The following is a 20,638-nucleotide window of genomic DNA, read 5'->3' on the forward strand; positions in this document are numbered from 1 at the left end:
CCTGATTGTCATGTGAAAATTATAGCAAACCAATTTTAGAAAACAATGATAATATATACTTGGGAAATTCTATAATCTTAGAGCTTATTAATTAATAAACAATGTCTTACATGCATTCTAGCCACAAGAAAAGCACTGATTATGCTTTTTGAGTACTAAACATACCTCAGAGTTCTTGGGTTCATTGTCAGAAAAGTTAAGGAAATATCTGTGGGTCAGTAAGAAAGTAGTCGTGAAAGCAAAGACCATCATTTTCCCGTTATATCTGTAACTCATTTTCTTTAGGAAAGTCCACTGGGAGTCAGGCCAGAACCAAAAATGTCAATAGTTCTCATTTACTTAAATTGTTTTAAATCTACTATCCTTACATATCCATCATTTGGAAGAACAAGGAATTGTTTGCTGAGTAAAAATCTTGACTTTTTCTGAATATTCCCTTGACCCACATCCATGCACAGGTGTTTAAATTCCTTGACTTTAAAGACTTTAAAGAGTGTCACCCCTTATTTTCAGTGTATCATAGTTTGTAATTACGTCCCTAATCAACTACATAGAATTTTTTCCCACTTCCAGTACTTGCTATAGAGTTTAATCTAAAACAGACTGTCACTCAATACTCAAATTTTGGTTATGAGAAAAACAAAAAAAATCAAAAAGAATCAACTCATAGTTATACAAGTTATCCAAACATCTACTCTAGGTAACATAATTTGGCAACCTGTATATCAGACCTATCACAAATATGTTCATTTGGCCACTACAGAATTTAATACTTTAGAACACCTTTAAATGGAGTGTGTACTCTTGAGTTCAGCATAGATAACAATGTCTTCAAATTAAATGTACACTGAACCCAAAAGAGTTTGATCCAAGGATTTTATTATCCTATTGTTTAATACATGAAATTATTAATAACATGTTTCTGGACATTATCTTTTGAACTTGAATCAGCCAACAGAAGAAAAAGTTCTGTGGTTCATTATTATATCTACTTTTGATACATTAGTGAGGATGTCTGAAGTACATCATTGTGTCTTACAAGTATTCAAATACTCAAAAATATTCCTCTCAAATGTTAATATCAGTAAACTGTGCTTAACTTGAGAAAATATTAGTTTCTATTTTATAGCATAATTGTTAGGCTTGTTTCTTTGCCTTGGTGACTGAGAAGCTAAAACAAAAGATTGATATATAATTTCTATGAATACAAAAAGAAAAGACACTTAGGATGCAAATCAAACCTTGGTGTTGCATATTTGAGTTTGATTGCCTTTTTTTTTTTTTAAGGTCTTTTGTATTTGAACTTCAAAGTCTTATACACCATGGATACTTAGGAATGAAACTGTGATGAGAGTTATAATCCTGTGGCTTCTGTAAATGACTTTTGGATTGCTTTCTTCCTATATTGCTCTACTTCAATCAAGAAAATAGAGGGGATATTGAAAGGGATAAGAGAATATAACTTCTCATTAGACAGATTTTGCAGCAACAGTACTTACATGTTGCTACAGTATGTTCTCAAACAACAAGGTTGAATTGAAGTTAACTACAAAGTTGCTTCATCTTGGGTGAGTAAATATTTTAAGCCCTCACATGGATGGCTGTGTAGTGGAAATTAAAAAGTCTGCAGTTTTGATATTTTATTCTCTGACCATCTGCCCAGATTGGAAGTTCTACCATCCTGTCTGTGCATGAGGCCATCCTACCCACTTCCTCTGTACTCCCGGGCTTCTGAGTTGCCAGATTGTTTCTGTTTGTTTGTTTAACATACAGTTTTCTTTGGAGTTCTATCTTGGCTCTCAAAACATGCTTAATATGTTATTATGTAATTCCCTTTTTGTTATCAGTATAGAACAGTTTCAGATATTACTATTTTCATTTTCTGACTATAAGCATTCATGTTTTTCTTTAAATCATCACATCTAACAATCCATATTCATAATCAATATTTCTTAGCCCAATGAATGAGAAGTGCAATAGCTACAAAGTGTTCCTCAGCAAGTACACAGTTGGTTCTCAAATAAGCATGAAATCCTTTCCCAAAGCATTACCATATATTACTAACATGTTAATTTCCCCCACTTATGTATTTTTTGTTGTTGTTGTTGAAGTACAGTTGATTTACCATGTTGTGTTAGTTTCAGTGTACAACAAAGTGAATCAGTTATCCATATACATACATCCACTCCTTTGTTACATCCTTTTCATGTATTGGTCATTACAGAGTATTGAGTAGAGTTCCTTGTGCTATACTGTAGGTCCTAATTAGTTATCTGTTTTATATATAGTAGTATGTATATGCCAATCCCAACCTCCCAATTTACCCCTCCCCCTATAATTCCCTGGTAAAATTAAGTTTATTTTATACATCTGTGACTCTACTTCTGTTTTGTAAATAAGTTCATTTCTACCCATTTTTAGATTCCACGTATAAGTGATATCATATGATATTGGTCTTTGTGTGACTTACTTCACCCAATATGACAATGTAGAGGGTCATAGGTGTTGCTGCAAATGGCATTATTTTGTTCTTTTTTATGGCTGAGTAATATTCCATTGTATATATGTACCACATTTTTTTTATCCATTCCTCTGCTGATGGACATTTAGGTTGCTTCCATGTCCTGGCTATTGTAAATAGTGTTGCAGTGAACATTGAGGCACATGTATCTTTTTGAATTATAGCTTTCTCTGGGTATATGCCTAGGAGTGGGATTGCTGGGCCATATAATAGTTCTATTTTTAGTTTTTTAAGGAACCACCATAGAGTTCTCTATAGTGGTTATGCCAAGTTACATTCCCACCAACAATGTAGGAGGGTTCCCTTTTCTCCACACCTTCTTCAGCATTTATCGTTTGTAGGTTTTTTGATAATGGCCATTCTGACTGGTGTGAGGTGATAACTCATTGTACTTTGATTTGCATTTCTCTAATAATTAGTGATGTTGAACATCTTTTCATCTTCTTTTTGGCCATCTGTATGCTTTCCTTATGAAAATGACTATACTACCCAAAGATATCTACAGATTCAATGCCATCCTTATCAAATTACCAATGCCCTTTTTCACAGAATTAGAGCAAACAATTTTACAATTTGTATGGAAATGCAAAATACTCTGAATAGTAAAAGCAATCTTGAGAAAAAAAAAACGGAGCTGTAGGAATCAGGCTCCCTGACTTCATATTATACTACAAGCCTACAGTAGTCAAAACACTATGGTACTGGCACAAAAACAGAAATATAGATCAATGGAACAGGATAGAAAGTCTAGAGAGAAACCCAAGCACCTATGGTCACCTAATCCATGACAAAGGAGACAAGAATATACAATGGGGAAAATACAGTCTCTTGAATTAGCTTAAGATGGTGGAGTAGAAGGACATGCACTCACCCCTTCTTACAAGAACACCATAATCACAACTAACTGCTGAACAATCATTGACAAAAAACCTTGGAACCTACCAAAAAAGATATCCTACATCCAAAGACAAACGAGAAGCCAAAATGAGATGGTAGGAGGGGCACAATCACAATAAAATCAAATCCCATATATGCCAGGTGGATGGCTCACAAACTGGAAAGCAATTGTAGAGTAAGTATCCTATATATTAACATTCAGGGGGCAAACTTTCAAAGATGCAAACGTGCATTAGCATGTCCACTCACATAAGTTAGTTCACACGTCTTGAGTACATTGTCACGTTCACGCATCCTCTGCAAGTGGTTGTGCTTTTGTGTACATTGCTGAACAGTATTTCATAGAATACAGTAGTGCAGTGTCTTTATTTCAAGGCCAGGATGTCCAGAAGCAAGCATAATAGCAGCAGTGATATAGCTGGTACTGATAAGAAGAGCCAGGAATTGGAGGCCCAGAGAAAGGAGGAAGAGAGACAGAGGAAGAAGTAACTGAAGAATGGAAGAGATTCACAATACAGGAAATGGCAAGGGGATTTTCTTTATTTGAGGAGATACTGTTAGTTTTTGAGGCACAGGACCCAAATGTAGAATGGAACACAAAGGTTGCAGCAGCCATTTAGAATGCAATCCAGTGTTACCATGTCATCTATGACAAGAAAAATAAGAGCTACTTCCCAGACATCACTGGATTGTTTTTTCAAAAGGGTAAATAGAATTGAATCCAGCAAAGAACCAGAACCTATACCATCAGTGTCAGGCATGAATGAAATTGCAGCTTGCCCTCCATCTCCTATTGCTGATGATCCTTCAGCTCTACCATCTCCCAGCTCCTCTCCCTCCTTCAGTCAGTAACTCTTATTGCCTGTTCACTCGATACCAGCACCTGTATGCCAGTTGTTGTACTGTACTACTGTACTTTTCAAGGTACTGTACTGTAAGATTAAAAATGTTTTCTTTATTTTTGTGTTTGCTTTTTATGTATTATTTGTGTGAAAAGTATCATAAACCTATTACAGTACAGTACTATATAGACAATTGTTAGTTGGGTACCTAGGCTAACTTTGCTGGTTGTATGAATAAATTGAACTTATGGACACGGTCTCAGAACAGAACCCATTCATATGCAGGGGACATACTATATTACAGAAGTTCTCCCACTGGAGTGAAAGTTCTGAACCCCACATCAGGCTTCCCAGCCTGAGCCTGTGGGTCCAGCAATGGGAGGAGGAATATCCAGAGAATCTGGCTTTGAAGGTCAGTGGATTTTATTGCAGGACCTCCACAGGACTGAAGGAAACAGAAATTATGCCTTTGGAGGGTACACACAAGTCTTGTGCATACCAGGACCCAGGGGAAAAAAGCAGTGACCCCATAAGAGACTGGGCCAGACCTACCTGATAGTATTGGAGGGTCTCCTGCAGAGGTGGAGGCTGCTGTGGCTCACTGAGGGTACAAAGACATTAGCAGCAGCAGTTCTGGGAAGTACTTATTGGTGTGAGCCTTCCCAGAGACTGTCATTAGCCCCACCAAACAGACTGTAGACTCCAGTGCTAGGTCCCCTCAGGCCAAACAACCAACAAAGAGAGAACATGGCACCACCCACCAGCAGACAAGTGGATAAAAGTTTTACTGAGGACTGACCTGCCCACCACCAGTCCCTCCCATCAGGAACATGCACAAGCCTCTTAGATAGCCTCATCCACCAGAGGGTAGACAGAAGATGGATGAAGAACCACAGTCCTGCAGTCTACAGAATGAAAACCACAATCACAGAAAGTTAGACAAAATGAAATGGCAGAGGATTATGTTCCAGGTGAAGGAACAAGATAAAACCCCAGAAAAACACCTAAGTGAAGTGGAGATAGGCAACATTCCAGAAAAAGAATTCAGAATAATGATAAGTGAAGATGATCTAGAATGTCAGATAAATAATGTAGTTTGAGAAGATGAAAGAAATGTTTAACAAAACCTAGAAGAACTAAAGAAAAAGCAAGCTGAAATGAACCCTTGATAACTGAAATGAAAAATACACTAGAAGGAATCAATAGCAGAATAACTGAGGCAGAAGAACAGGTGAGTGATGTGAAAGAGTGAATAGTGGAAGTCACTGCCATGGAAGAAAATAAAGAAAAAAGGAATGAAAAGAAATGAAGACAGTATTTTTGGACAACATTAAAACCACCAACATTCACATTATAGGGGTCCGAGAAGGAGAAGAGAGAGAGAAAGCACCTGAGAAAATATTTGAAAAGATAATAGCTGAAAACTTCCCTAACATGGGAAAAGAAGCAGTCAACTTAGCCCCCCTAGTCCAGGAAGTGCAGAGAGTCCCAGGCAGGATAAACCCAAGGAGGAACATGCTGAGACACATAGTAATCAAACTGACAAAATTTAAAGAAAAAGAAAAATAATTTAAAGCACCAAGGGAAAACAACAAATAACATGCAAGGGAACTCCCATAAAGTTATCAGTTGATTTCTCAGCAGCAAATCTGCAGACCGGAAGGGATTGACATGATATATTGCAAGGGATGAAAGAGAAGAACCTACAACCAAGAATACTCTACCCAGCAAGGCATTCATTCAGATTTGACAGAGAAATCAAAAGCTTTACAGACAAGCAAAAGCTAAGAATTCAGCACCACAAGACGAGGTTTTCAAAAAATGCTTAAGAAACTTCTCTAGGCGGGAAAGAGACCAGAAACTTAAAACAAACTTGTACTTAAATAGATTGCTATATCAAAACCTTGCCAGACCAGCAAACTGAAAATCTACAATAAATACACACACAAAAAAGAAAAAGCAACCCAAACACAAACACTAAAGATGGTCATCAAACCACAAGAGAAGAGAACAAAAGAGGAAGGGAAGAAAAAAGACCTATAAAAACAGAACCGAAACTATTAAGAAAAGTCAAAAAGAATGTACATATTGATAATTACCTTAAATTTACTGATAAATAGATTAAATGTTCCAACCAAAAGACATAGGCTCGTTGAATGGATAAAAAAAAAGACACTATATATTCTGTCTACAGAAGACCCACTTCAGACCTAGGGACACAAACAGACTGAAAGTGAGGGGATCAGAAAAGATATTCCATGCAAATAGAAATCAAAAGAAAGCTGGAGTAGCAATGCTCATATCAGACAAAATAGATGTTAAAATAAAGACTCTTATAAGTGACAAAGAAGGATACTGCAAAATGATCAAGGGATCAATCCATGAAGAAGATATAATAATTGGAAATATATATGCACCCATCATAGAAGCACCTCAGTATATAAGGCAAATACTAACAGTCATAAAGAGAGAAATTGACAATAACAGAATAATAGTGGGGAACTTTAACAACCCATTTTCTTCAAAGGACAAATCATCCAGAGAGAAAATCAATAAGGAAACATAGGCCTTAAATGACACATTAGTGCAGATGGACTTAATTGATATTTATAGAGCATGCCATCCAAAAGCAGCAATGTACACATTCTTCTCAAGTGCACACGGAACATTCTGCAGGAGTGACCACAAGCTGGGCCAAAAAGCAAGACTCCGTAAATTTAATAAATTTAATCTTTTAATTAAATTTAATCTTTTCTGTGAGATTAGAAATAAACTACAAGAATTGTAAAAAACACAAACACGTGGAAGCGAAACAATATGCTACTAAACAAGCAATGGATCACTAAAGAAATCAAAGAGGAAATAAAAAATTACCTAGAGACAAATGAAAATTAAAGCACTATGATCCAAAACCTATGGAATGCAGCAAAACAGTTCAAAGAGGGAAGTTTATAGCAATAAAATCTTACCTTGGGAAACAAAAAAATCTCAAATAAACAACCTAAGCTTACACCTAAAGCAATTAGAGAAAGAAAAACAAACAAAACCAAAAGTTAGTAGAAGAAAAGAAATCACAAAGATCAGAGCAGAAAATATATGAAATAGAGACAAAGAAAACAATAGCAAAGATCTATGAAACTAAAATCTGATTCTTTGGAAGGATAAATAAAATTGATAAACTTTTAGCCAGACTCATCAAGATAAAAAAGGGAGAGGACTCAAAGCAATAAAATTAGAAATGAAAAAGGAGAAGTTACAAATTATACCACACAAATACAAAGGATCATAAGGGACTACTAAAAGAAACTGTATGCCAACAAAATGGACAACCTGGAAGAAATGGACAAATTCTTAGAGAGATACAATCTCCCAAGACTGAATCAGGAAGAAACTGAAAGTATGAACAGAACAATCACAAGTAATGAAATTGAAATTGTGAATAAAAATCTTCCAAGAAACAAAAGTCCAGGACCAGATGACTTCACAGGTGAATTTGATCAAACATTTAGACAAAAGCTAACACCCATCATTCTGAAACTGTTCCAAACAATTGCAGAGGAAGGAAAACTCCCAAACTCATTTTATGAGGCCCCATTATCCTGATACCAAAACCAGACAAAGATACCACAAAAAAAGAAAATTACAGGCCAATAACAACTGATGAGCATAGACACAAAAATCTTCAACAAAATACTAGCAATTTGAATTCAATAATACATCAAAAAGATCATACACCATGATCAAGTGGGATTTATCCCAGGGATGCAAGGATTTTTCAATATCCAGAAATCAATCAGTGTGATACACCACATCAACAAATTGAAGAATAAAAACCATATGATAATCTCAATATATGCAGAAAAAGCTTTTGACAAAATTCAACACAGATTTACGAAAATAACTCTCTAGAAAGTGGACATAGAGGGAACATACCGCAACATAATAAAAGTCATATATAACAAACTTATAGCTAGCATCATACTCAACAGTTAAAAGCTGAAAGCATTTCCTCTAAGATTAGGAACAAGACAAGGATGTTCACTCTCTCCACTTTTATTCAACATAGTTTTGGAAGTCCTACTACAGCAGTCAGAGAATAAAAATAAATAAAAGGAATCCAAATTGGAAAAGAAGAAATTAAATTGTCACTGTTTGCAGGTGACATGATACTATACATAGAAAATCCTAAAAGATGCCACCAGAAAACTACTAGACCTAATTGATGAATTTGGTAAAGTTGCAGGAGACAAAATTAATGCACAGAAATCTTCTGCATTTCTATACACTAACAATGAAAGATCAGAGAGAGAAATTAAGGAAACAATCCCATTTACCATTGCAACAAAAAGAATAAAATACCTAGGGATAAACCTACCTAAGCAAGCAAAAGCACTGTACTCAGAAAACTATAAGGTACTAATGAAAGAAATCAAAGACTACACAAACAAATGGAGAGATATACCATGTTCTTGGATTGGAAGAATCAGTATTGTCAAAATGACTATACTACCCAATGCAATCTACAGATTCAGTGTAATCCCTATGAAATTACCAATGCATTTTTCATAGAATTAGAACAAAAAATTTCACAATTTGCATGGAAACACAAGAAACAACAAATAGCCAAAGGAACCTTAAGAAAGGAAAATGATGCTGGAGGAATCAGGATCCCTAACTTCAGACTACACTACAAAGCTACAGTAATTAAGACAGTATGGTACTGAAACGAAAACAGAAATATAGATAAATGAAGTAGGATAGAAAGCCCAGAGATAAACCCATGCACCTGTGGTCAACTAATCTATGACAAAGGAGGCAAGAACATACAATGGAGAAAAGACAGTCTCTTCAGTAAGTGGTGTTGAGAAAACTGGACAGCTACATGTAAAAGAATGAAATTACAGCACTCCCTAAGACCATACACAAAAATAAACTCAAAATGGATTAAAGACCTAAATGTAAGACCAGACACTATAAAACTCTTAGAGGAAAACATAGGCAGAACACTCTTTGCCACAAAGCACAGCAAGATCCTTTTTGACCCACCTCCTAAAGTAATGAAAATAAAAACAAAAATAAACAAATGAGACCTAATGAAACTCACAAGCTTTTGCACAGCAAAGGAAACCATAAACAAAAAAAAAAGACAACCCACAGATTGGGAGAAAGTATTTGCAACTGATGTGACCAACAAGGGAGTAGTCTCCAAAATTTACAAGCAGCACATGCAGCTTAATATCATCAAAACAAACAACCCAATCAAAAAATGGGTAGAATACCTAAATAGACATTTCTCCTAAGAAGACATACAGATTGCCAAGAGGCACAAGAAAAGTTGTTCAACCTTGCTAATTATTAGAGAAATGCAAATCAAAACTACAACTGCAATGAGATATCATCTCACACCAGTCAAAGTGGCTATCATCAGAAAATCCACAAACAATAAATGCTGGAGAGCGTGTGCAGAGAAGGGAACCCTTCTATACTGTTGGTGGGAATGTAAACTGGTACAGCCACTCTGGAGAACAGTATGGAGGTTCCTTAAAAAACTACAAAAAGAGCTACCATATGATCCTGCAATCCCACTCCTGGACATATATTCAGAGAAAATCATGGTCTGAAAGGATAAATGCACCCCAATGTTCATTGCAGTACTGTTTACAATAGCCAAGACATGGAAGCAACCTAAATGTCCATCAACAGAGGAATGGATAAAGAAGTTGTGGTACATTTATACAATAGAATATTATTCAGCCATTAAAAAGAATGAAATAATGCCATTTGCAGCAACATGGATGGACTTAGAGACTGTCATACTGAATGAAGTAAGTCAGACAGAGAAAGATAAATATCATAAGATATCACTTATATGCAGAATCTAAAAATAAATGATACAAATGCACTTATTTACAAAGCAGAAACAGACTCACAGACTTAGAGAATGAACTTATGGTAACCAGGGGGAAAGGTGAGGGAAGGGGATAGTTAGGGAGTTTGGGGTTGACATGCACACGCTGCTATATTTAAAATGGGTAATAAACAAGGATCTACTGTATAGCACAGAGAACTCTGTGCAATATTATGTAACAACCTAAATGGAAAAAGAATTTGAAAAAGAATACATAAATGTCTATGTATAACTAAATCACTTTGCTATACACCTGAAACTATCACAACATTGTTAATCAACTATACTCCAATATAAAATAAAAAGTTAAAAAAAAAAAAAAGACAGTCTCTTCAATAAGTGGTGCTGGGAAAACTGGACAGCTACATGTAAAAGAATGAGATTAGAACACTCCCTAACACCATACACAAAAATAAACTCAAAATGGGTTAAAGACCTAAACGTAAGGCCAGACATCATAAAACTCTTAGAGGAAAACATAGGCAGAACACTCTTTGACATAAATCAAAGCAAGATCTTTTATGATCTACCTCATACAGTAATGAAAACAAAAATAAACAAATGGGATCTAATTAAACTTAAAAGCTTTTGTACAGCAAAGGAAACCATAAACAAACAAAAGACAACATTCACAACAGGAGAAAATCTTTGCAAACAAACCAACCAACAGGGGATTAATCTAAAACATACAAACAGCTTCTGCAGCTCAATATGAAAAAATCAAGCAACCCAGTCAGATAATGGGTGGAAGATCTAAATAGACATTTCTCCAAAGAAGACATTCAGATGGCCTCACTTATGTATTTTACTTTGAAGCCATTTTGTAAAATGGCAAATTTAAATTAAACAAATATGTAGAATGAAGTTTGTACTTCAGGTCTAAATATGTTTTCTTTAACTTAATTTGATAAAATAATCTGTCAAAAAGTTTAAAACACATACTATATAAAAGATGCCCATTTATCATAAAGTAGACTACATAATCCAGGAAAACTCTTGACAATAATTAATGACATATATTTCAAAGTATTGGTATGTTATGTATTAAATACATGTTAAGTGACTTTTACAATTCTTCTCACAGGAGTGAATTTTCATTACTAGTCTAGATTTTCTTTATTGATCTTTTTATTCTGCATTATCCCCTTCTGTACCTACTTATAAACATTTCTCCAAAGAAGAAAAGATGGGGTGTGAAACATGCATCAGACATCAGACTGGCATGAATGTCGTTTGAGTAGAGTGTTTTCTCTGGTTGAGGAATATGAGGGGAGTGCAGTCATAGCTACAATGTGCCTAAGAGTGTTCAAGCACACAGTCTAAAGGGTCAGGGGTAGGATATTCCTTTAAGATATCTTGAGCACAAAATCTACTTCTGGCTGAAACTTGCTTTCTTTGTTGGGTAGCCCTTACCATCTTTTATCTGAGGGACAGAAAGCATTTAAAATTAAAGTGTTTGGGGTTCTCATTATAAATTCTTTTCTCAAACATGAAGAGGAAGTAACTCCTCACTAAAAATGGCAAACCAGGCAAAGGATAATTTATGGAAATATTAAGAGGGGTGTAGTGACTGAGGTTGTTTTGTTTCCTTGTTTTTGTTTCTTTATTGTTTTTAGTTGTGTTTAGTTGATTTTAGATACAATCTACAAAAAGTACCAGCTCTATCAAATTTTAAATGAAAAGTATTGAGAAGTAGTTAAAATTCAACTAAAAGAGTATTTTAAAAGGTACATATTACTTAGAAACATATGAAGTTGGTGCTTCAGCTTTCCCAATTGCAAGATAAAGCTGAATATTGTGAGGAATAACTGAGATGTGTGTGAAACGTGCTAAAATACAAATATTAAACATGTGTAGTGTTTTCTTTTAATAACTTCTTATTTAGATTAAAATAATAAAACAAAATTGCAAAAGTCTGAAATTGTGAATGTCCAAGACTGAGGAGGTTTTAAATAATGCTATAAACAATCACAAACAATTCTCCATTTGGGTAACATCTACATAATTTCCTCAGGTTATAAACGATTTTATGTAAAAGGAAATTAATTATAAAGAAAAATTATATTTGATGACAATTGATACTAGGTCAATGTAAGGTCAAATTTGTCACACAGTGTGGCATAGCATAAGTACATATAAGCAGCATTCCCCTTCATATTAATCAGACATAATGTTGAGTAACTTTACAACTAGTAGAAAGAACCTTGATATGTCACTGGGAAAACTAGACTGTGGTGTCACATCTATGTTACTTTGCTGACCTCTGTGTTAGGGTGTTTTCATTTCTGTATCTGACAATAAGATTTAACTATCCATCTCAGAATGTTGCTGTGTGGACCAGCTGAGATAAGATAAGACAAAATAATAAAAGTAATACATGATAAAAATGCACCTCAAACATATAAGATAGCAAAATTATAAGTCAGTGGTTTAAACAAAACATGTACCACTAAAAATGTGCACAAATCATACATATGAATGTGAAATCATATTGTAATACTGAAGAATATAATAAATTGGATTCAAAAGTTATGTTTGTTGAACAAAGTGATAATTCCTTCCCCAGTTCTCAGTCTTTATATTCAGTTTTTATACAAAGGACTTGAAAAGACTTATAAAAATATCTATATGAATAATCATTATAATTGAGTGCTTACCCTATGCTAAGCATTATGCTAAACCCATTTAATTTTATTAGTTCATTTACTCCTTAAAAGAGTCCTCTCAGCCATTATTATTTACCCTTTCTTTTTTTTTTTTTTTTTGCAGTACACAGGCCTCTCACTGTTGTGGCCTCTCCCGTTGCGGAGCACAGGCTCCGGACGCACAGGCTCAGCGGTCATGGCTCACGCGCCCAGCCGCTTCACGACATGTGTGATCTTCCTGGAACGGGGCACGAACCCGCGTCTCCTGCATCAGCAGGTGGACTCTCAACCACTGCGCCACCAGGGAAGCCCTATTTTCCATTTCTTATAGTTGAGTTATTTTAAGACTTCATAAAGCTAAGTAATTTAACTAATATCCCAAACTGTAAAATTGGGGAGGCCAAGGGCTATAATCAAAATTCTTAATGAGAAGTAGCAAATAGGTAGTGGTGATTAGAATATATGCCCAACAATCAGAATGAACATAAGGCTGCCTACATCATGATGAATTCTGATTGAATTACTTCTGGCCAAAGAAGCTCTCAGTTATTTCCAATGTTAAATTCAACACAATAAACTATACATAGGTATGCCCCTTCAAACACAACAGAATCAAGTGTACAGATATTTTGGGATTAGAGTGAAGGTAAACTAATCCTGAGAAAATTTAATCCAATATAATGTTAATGGCATAAGAATACATAGCATCAACCTCGCCCAGTTGGTATAGTGGCCTATGATTTTGTTCATGCCTTCCTAGTACCCAAAGCAGAGGAAAATGTAAACAATTATAAGATTGAGAACATCAGTAAAATAAAATAAAAGCAGATTTTTAAAGAAAAGTTGATTACAAGACAAAACTTGAGATATTTTCCTTACTTACTTGGAGACCCAGAAAGTAAATGTGAGTTACAATGCAGAAGAGACAAAACCTTTCCTCTATAGTGACTAAATATTAAATTTCACACAGCTATTTCATTTTCAGTCTGTCTATGGAATCCCATAGCAAAAAGCAAAACTGCAGTTCAATAATAACAAAAATTACACAATATTCACAAAATATACATCATTGTAAATTATTTTACAAAATAATGTTCCCTCAATTAATTTTATATTGTTCAGTGTTGTGCATGCACACAAACACACACACACATACACGTGCATACACATACACACACACACACACACAAGTTTCCCTGGTAAAATAATGGCAATATACAACTGATTTATTTTATTTTGTTTTATTATTTTTATTTTTTCTTGTTCATTAATATAGGTTATTTCAACATCCTGTGAAAATTATTGTCAATATTTTTAATTATTTGGTAGCAGTAATATGTAAAACCAATCTTTAAAGGCTCAATTTCTTAAATGGAGAACCGAATTTTCTCATCTAGTAAAAGCCCTAAGTTTAAAACTAATATTCTGCTAATGTGCTTGCATATTCATGCCACTTGAATTAAACCAGTAATAAAAGTAAAACAATAATTTACTTTTAATTACAATAAAAATTATGAGGGAATTTAGAGTATTCAGTCCAGGCAGAACATATTGATGTATAATTTTCAATATTAAAGGAGAACATTAAATATCTCAGCTCCACATGTGTGTGTATTTATTTTGTTCAAATGTTTGGCAGTAAGTAGAAAGTATTTTACCATTCCTTAGCATGTAGTAAGACTTTAATTTACTTCAGTGGCTCATAAACCTTTTTTTTTTTTTTAAAGATGTTAACTCTTCAGTATGATTTTTTTGCCACTTGGCAGTTTAATTTTCTACCCCTCTTTTTAATACCACTGCTAGATGGACAGCTTCCTTTATTTAAACCTTGTCCTTATCAGTTCTCTATAGGATCTGACAGTTTGCTACTAACCCTGCAATCCCATCTTCCATCTTTGTTCAAACTCTATTTCCTTATGCATCAATGAACACAGTGTATTTTCAAGTATATCAGGATAATAGAGACTATGTAAGAGATAAACTGGAAGGAAATTTCTATCAGCCTGAAGCAACTTTAAAATACAGTGAATCCCAGAGCATCCTTTTCAAATATATTAAACTTCCTGTTTCATTTTCACAATGTGATCATCAATTTTTGGCTAGAATTGATATTCACACAATCAATATAGTAGCCTTCAAAATTGGCTTTACAACATTCTCTAATGAGGAAACACTAGGCTGTGTATATCTAAAAGGATGTTTATACCAAAAGAAGATAGCAAAAATTAATTATTTGAAACCCTATATTGGAAAGTCCCTTGAAGGCAGAGAATGTGTGTAATTCAGCATATTGTCTTCCAGAGCCCATCATAGGGCCCAGCACATAAGTGGGCATGCAGTAAAACTTGAGAGGCATTCAGTGTAATCACGCAGCAAGAACTATCAGGCCTTCATGTGCTGAGGTTGTCAGGTATCACTAGCTCCTGCAGAGAACCACTAGAAGCACTAGACTGGGAGGAAGTATGACTCAGACCTGCAGTGAGCCTAACAATAGGGGAGTCGATTTAAGCTACCCAAAGTGTTATGAGGGCAAGATAGTCATAAGCCACTCCAAGGAACTCCATTGTAACTAACACTCTACAAAAGGACATTGATTCAGTAGAGATAATACCATTCAATTTGTGCTCTGACATTTTACTCTAGTAATAGATTACTTTAGTAATAGTAGTAGATCTTACTACTGATCTTTTTCAGGTTACTTTAGCTCACTGAATGGGTTGCATCAAGAACTTCAGAGTCTCTTAAGCATTGAAAAAAAATCTGTCCCTTCATATTAATTCAAAGGAGACCAACAAAGTTCTGATTTATGCTATGATGATTTTGTCAATGCTTATCTGAGATAGCAAATATGTAATTCTCAATAAAAAGTAGTTTTGGTGCCTCTGCTTTGTGTCACATACTTAGCCATAGAAAAGTGTTCATTTGTAACATTTATAATGCTCAGGATAGAATTTCTAAAGTTCTCTATATCTCTAACTTTTTAAGTAATTTGGAAGTTGAATGACGAGAAAATGTAAACATATTTTTTCTTTTCTTCTCTGATTCCATCCTTCTGAAGATGTTCTGTAGAATAATTCCAGAACAACCTTGACTTCATTATCCCAATCCACAGGGTTTATTGTAGATTAAACAAATGATACCCCAGATCTTTATTCTAGATGAGTACAATTACAGAATTGAAACACCGTTGCATGTAGGAAAATGTTTAAAACGCTCTTTTTAAGTACGTTTGACTCTATACAGCTGAGAATGCCATTAAGTGGATACTGATACATAGATCTTACCAGTTTTGAAAACAAAAGTAAAGAACCATTTCACTCCAGTAAGTCTATTCATTACCAAATTTGTTTAAAGGTTTATGTCATTTTAATGTTTCAATTTATATTTTATTTTGTAATACCTAGTGTGACCCCAAACAAGTGCTCACATATTTTTTAATTAAATTATGGTTTGATTTTGAAAAACTGATATACTATCTTATAATTACATATTCTCTGGATTAAAACTAAGTATTCAAACTTTAAATTTAAGACACCAATGGTAAAAGGACACTATTTTATAACATACACAGTTGCTAAATTGTCCTTTGTTCATATACATGACTAAGATCTCACTCAGATTTCCTAATAAGTAAACTATAAAGAAAGCCCAATGGAAAGTTTTAAAAAGTAGAAATTAAAGTTAATCAAGAATTTAGACAAGTGATATGAACTCTCCTGTTAGACATACAATTCTTTCTAACACCAGCAGAAATGTTCATTTCCTTTTCATTCCTGAGCTATTATAGTGTGTGAAAAAATTGACCTTATAGTACCTTTTATTTTAAGTAGTTTTGATACTTTAATAATTAATCTTCATTTTTATAATTGTATCTTTACCCTCCATACTGTCAAGAATGTTTTCTTTATGTTGTCAACACAAAGACCTTTTTGGTTTTCTTTATTCTACCTTACATGTTACTAGTATTAACCTGTTTATTATTATATATATTTTCCTTTAGAAAAAATTCTAATTTTGTTTGAGCTATTACCCAGCAGTCACCCCTTTTTACCCAGGTCATTCTTCCCAATTACCAGAAAAAAAAAAAAAATCTCTAAATATTTGCTTTGGTTCTTATTGAAACTCTGCGAGGCCCCTGGTCCCATCCTTTCTCATTCTAATTTGATTGAGTAGGAAAAAAGAAAAAGAAATAGAGAGAATGTCTCCCACATCTTACATGTAAAAATTTTACCTTATGAATTCTTTAAAGAATGCTTCCTCTTTCTTCAAATCAAAGATTATTAAACTCTATAATCATGGAAGCTTACCTCTGTTAGCAAGTTATTCCAAGGTACTTTATCCATTCATTATTTTCTTTAATTTCTGAGATAAAAATTAGCTATATATGATTCTTTCAAGCGTAAAAGACTTTCCAGATCTCATGGAAAATTTTATCTGTTTAAATCATTTCAAAGTCTCTTACCCATCTCTACTGGGTGCAGTACTTCTACAGCTAGTAGTTAACTGTCAATTCTTGACATAGTTAAGCCTCCTTAGTTTCTCCAAAGCCTCTCAAACTTCAGAATTCAAGAAAATATTCCCAATTGGATGACCCTTTAAGGAGCTCACTGTTCATTCATTCTTTCCCCTTTTCTGTGATGCATTTATTTTTAGCTTTTACAAAGGAAAGCTTAGAGATCAGCTAGCAGGTGAGCTAAATAGACACATAGAGATACTTCCTATTTTTCCCTTGCTATACCATTGTTCACTTGATCTCTTCTATTGTTATAATTTCTTACATTGCATATAGCAAAAGATAAGGTACATACTTTATATTGTGGCTAGCCCCCCCATATTATGATGTAAATGATTTGCTCATCAAGCACATTTCTATAAACTAACAATTGGAAATTTATCAACTACCAGGGAGGAATGGTTATGGGAGCAAAGACCAGAGTGGCAGTGGTAACTTAACAGCAGCTTTGTATCTGGTCTGCCCTCTACAAAGCAGAGAAAAATCTGGGTCATTACATTCAGCAGGGAGCTTTGAAGCACCTTCCAACTTTTTGCTACACGATGATAAGTGTCTTTTGACCTAGTTTTGCACTTGAGAAATGCAAGGCTGCCAGGCCATGGAGTCTGTAAGTGTTGGATCTATGCTTTTATGTTGCTAGAAGGATTCCTAAAGTGTTACCTTTGTGATTCTTCTCTTTCCAAGAAACAGTAATGTGGTTTTGTTTTCTACCTCTTGCCTGGGAAGCCAATGATCTTTTATACTATTATTTCAGGTTGCATGCAAATTGAAATTGAACAAGGTGGTCTTAAAGTCCCCTCAGTTTTGCTAAAATTTAGACAGTCTACTTCCTGACTATAGGCCTTTGATCTCCCTTTTCTTAGAGCATTTACTTTAGAAAACTTGTAATTATAAATCTCTACCTCTTTGAGATGTAAATTATTTTAAATTTAAAAAAAAAAAAAACTGGCCTCTTGTCAGTTTTACAACCCAGGAATGTTTTCATCAAGGACCTGGAAGCCATCTCTTTGAAATGCCAACCTCAAGGGAAATAGCACTCCTATCTCTCAGGGTTTTTTTTTGGGGGGGGTGGTTGGGAACATAATTTGAGTGGGCACTTTGCTTCAATTGGTAAAACTACCTTCTTTCAAAAAGATAGGAGAAAGTTTACTTTTCCTTTAGGTAAAGCCAATCAGCAATGGCCTGTGTTCTCTCTTTTACCCCAGCACTTAAAAATCCTGCCCCACCACCTTTGTTTCAGCACTATCAGGTAAAGACTGAGTTCTGGTTTCTCTCCCATATTGCAACAGACTTGAAGAAAAACTTGCTTACCTGTTTAACTTTGTCCATGGAATATTTGCTTTGACAAACTATAATTTTAAAATTACTGAGGCTGGAAAATGTCTAAGTCTTTCCATTACATGTGCATTTTTCTTTCCAAAGAGGTTTCATTTACTAAGTGTAACATTAGTGTAGCAAACTCTTCTCTGTGAGAAGCTAAATCCTCCAAGAGGACAGATTCCCACTAGTTCAACAAATTTTGGTTCTAGTGGCTGATCTTCACAATGCCATCTCTCGTTTCCCTGTAACCAGAAATGCTGCAAAAACACAGCTCCTTAAATTAGGGTCCTGCTACTTTGGTAATCAGGCTCTAGCTTCTCTTTCTTTCCTCATTTCATGCAAAATGAACTAAATGCCACTTCTAAAAAATATTACTTCAATCCATACTATTTGCCTTTGCTTCTGTCACAAGATTTTAGTATAATATGTCCCCTTCTCTTATTAATCTGGAAAGTTATTAAAATGTTTTAAATGAATGTGAGCCATAATAATGCTCTGAATATCAGGTTTTATGCCCTCTAACTCCCTCTTAACATTTCGTATTCTATCATATTTATCCCTTGTCTAATTGTTTTCTCCACTTGGACTGTGAGCTTCTGGAGGGCAGACATGGTTTATTCACTAGTTTATTCTCCAGAGATACAGCTAATACTTGCACATTGAGCAACATTCAACAAATGTTTGCTAAATTGGCAAAATTCTTTGTGCTTCTTTGTGTTAATTTTAGCTAATATGGTGCAAAGGCCAATAGAAAAAAAAAGCATAGTAGATCAGGAGAAAAAGCTTCCAAAATAGCCATTTTCACAACTCTAGTTATCTTCATTTTCCTTTTTAACTAAGTTTGCCAAGTCCATTTTGTGAAGGACTTAATATTGAAATAAACACAATACAAGAAAAAAAAATAGTTATTTGAACCCATCATTTTCTAAAAGGAAGAAAATTAAAATTTTTTTTCTTAATGTTCTAAGTTTGACCATAAACAAATTCATAGTTAATAATCAATAACCTCTCTTCTCCTCTCCCAAGCTCATTCCACTGACTATTATTATAAACCAGTTTAAATTCTTTGTGGAAGAGTGTAGAGCATATGTATACATATGTACATTGATGATTTCAGTGACAAATGAAAAGGTAGTCTGATTTTTCTCAACTAAAAAAATGAAAGATACATGCTCAACAGTTTTTTTTTTTTAAGCTTTAAAACCTGTGTTCAAATTCTAACATTCACAAGACATTAACATGAAGCTATAATTCTTTTACTGTACCTGTATATGCAAATTGGACAAGGTCCCAGAGAGCATTTGGGTCTATGCCTTCCATCTTGATCTCCTCTTGCTTGGCTTCGCAAACATCACTTGTAAACATGGCAGCAAAATAGTCGGAGACTGAGCTCAGAACAAGCCTGAAAGAGTCACAGGATCTAATTTAGGCCACGAATGTAAGTGTCAACAAGAATGCAGTGCAGAGGACTCTATCTATCTATCTATCTGTCTATCTATCTATCATCTATCTATCTAACTGCCTATCTATCTATCATTCATTATGTGTATATGTATCCTCTATCCATCTATCTGTTTATCACCTTATGAATTGCACTTTTAAAATCTGATTTAGGAAATTCTGCTCCAACGGTTTGTCACAGAGCATTGTCTTACATTTCCTTCTATAATTTTTAATACATTTTTTTTCTTTCACATCTAGGTCTTTCATCCTTTTGGATAGGATTCCAATTTTGTTTCTCTCTACATACTCATCCATATTTCATGAAACTACTAAAGAATTTGATTTGTCCCAGTGAATTAACAGAGCCAACTATATTGCAAATTTGAGTCCTGAATGTGCAGTGATCTGTTGCTTTTTTTTCTTTTTGCTTATTTGCCTATTCTTGTGCCAATACAATACTTTTGTAATACTATGATTCTAAATAGCCTATTACCAATTAAACAAATCCTCCCTTTTTATTTTTTTTATTTAATTATTAGCAGAGTTTTA

At 34.4% G+C, this 20,638-nt stretch overlaps 1 protein-coding gene across 2 annotated transcripts in view; it reads right to left on the reverse strand.

The window, feature by feature from the left end:
• KLHL1 (kelch like family member 1) overlaps nt 1-20,638 on the reverse strand; it is a 379,107-nt gene that overhangs the window by 201,836 nt on the left and 156,633 nt on the right. For both annotated transcript variants that reach the window (XM_007456373.1, XM_007456372.1), the window contains one exon: nt 19,912-20,048. In XM_007456373.1, the coding sequence (XP_007456435.1) occupies nt 19,912-20,048 (137 nt within the window). The remainder of the gene's footprint in view (nt 1-19,911; nt 20,049-20,638) is intronic.

This window comes from Lipotes vexillifer, unplaced genomic scaffold (assembly GCF_000442215.2).
Source record: "Lipotes vexillifer unplaced genomic scaffold, Lipotes_vexillifer_v1.1 scaffold373, whole genome shotgun sequence".
Classification (NCBI taxonomy): Eukaryota; Metazoa; Chordata; class Mammalia; order Artiodactyla; family Lipotidae; genus Lipotes; species Lipotes vexillifer.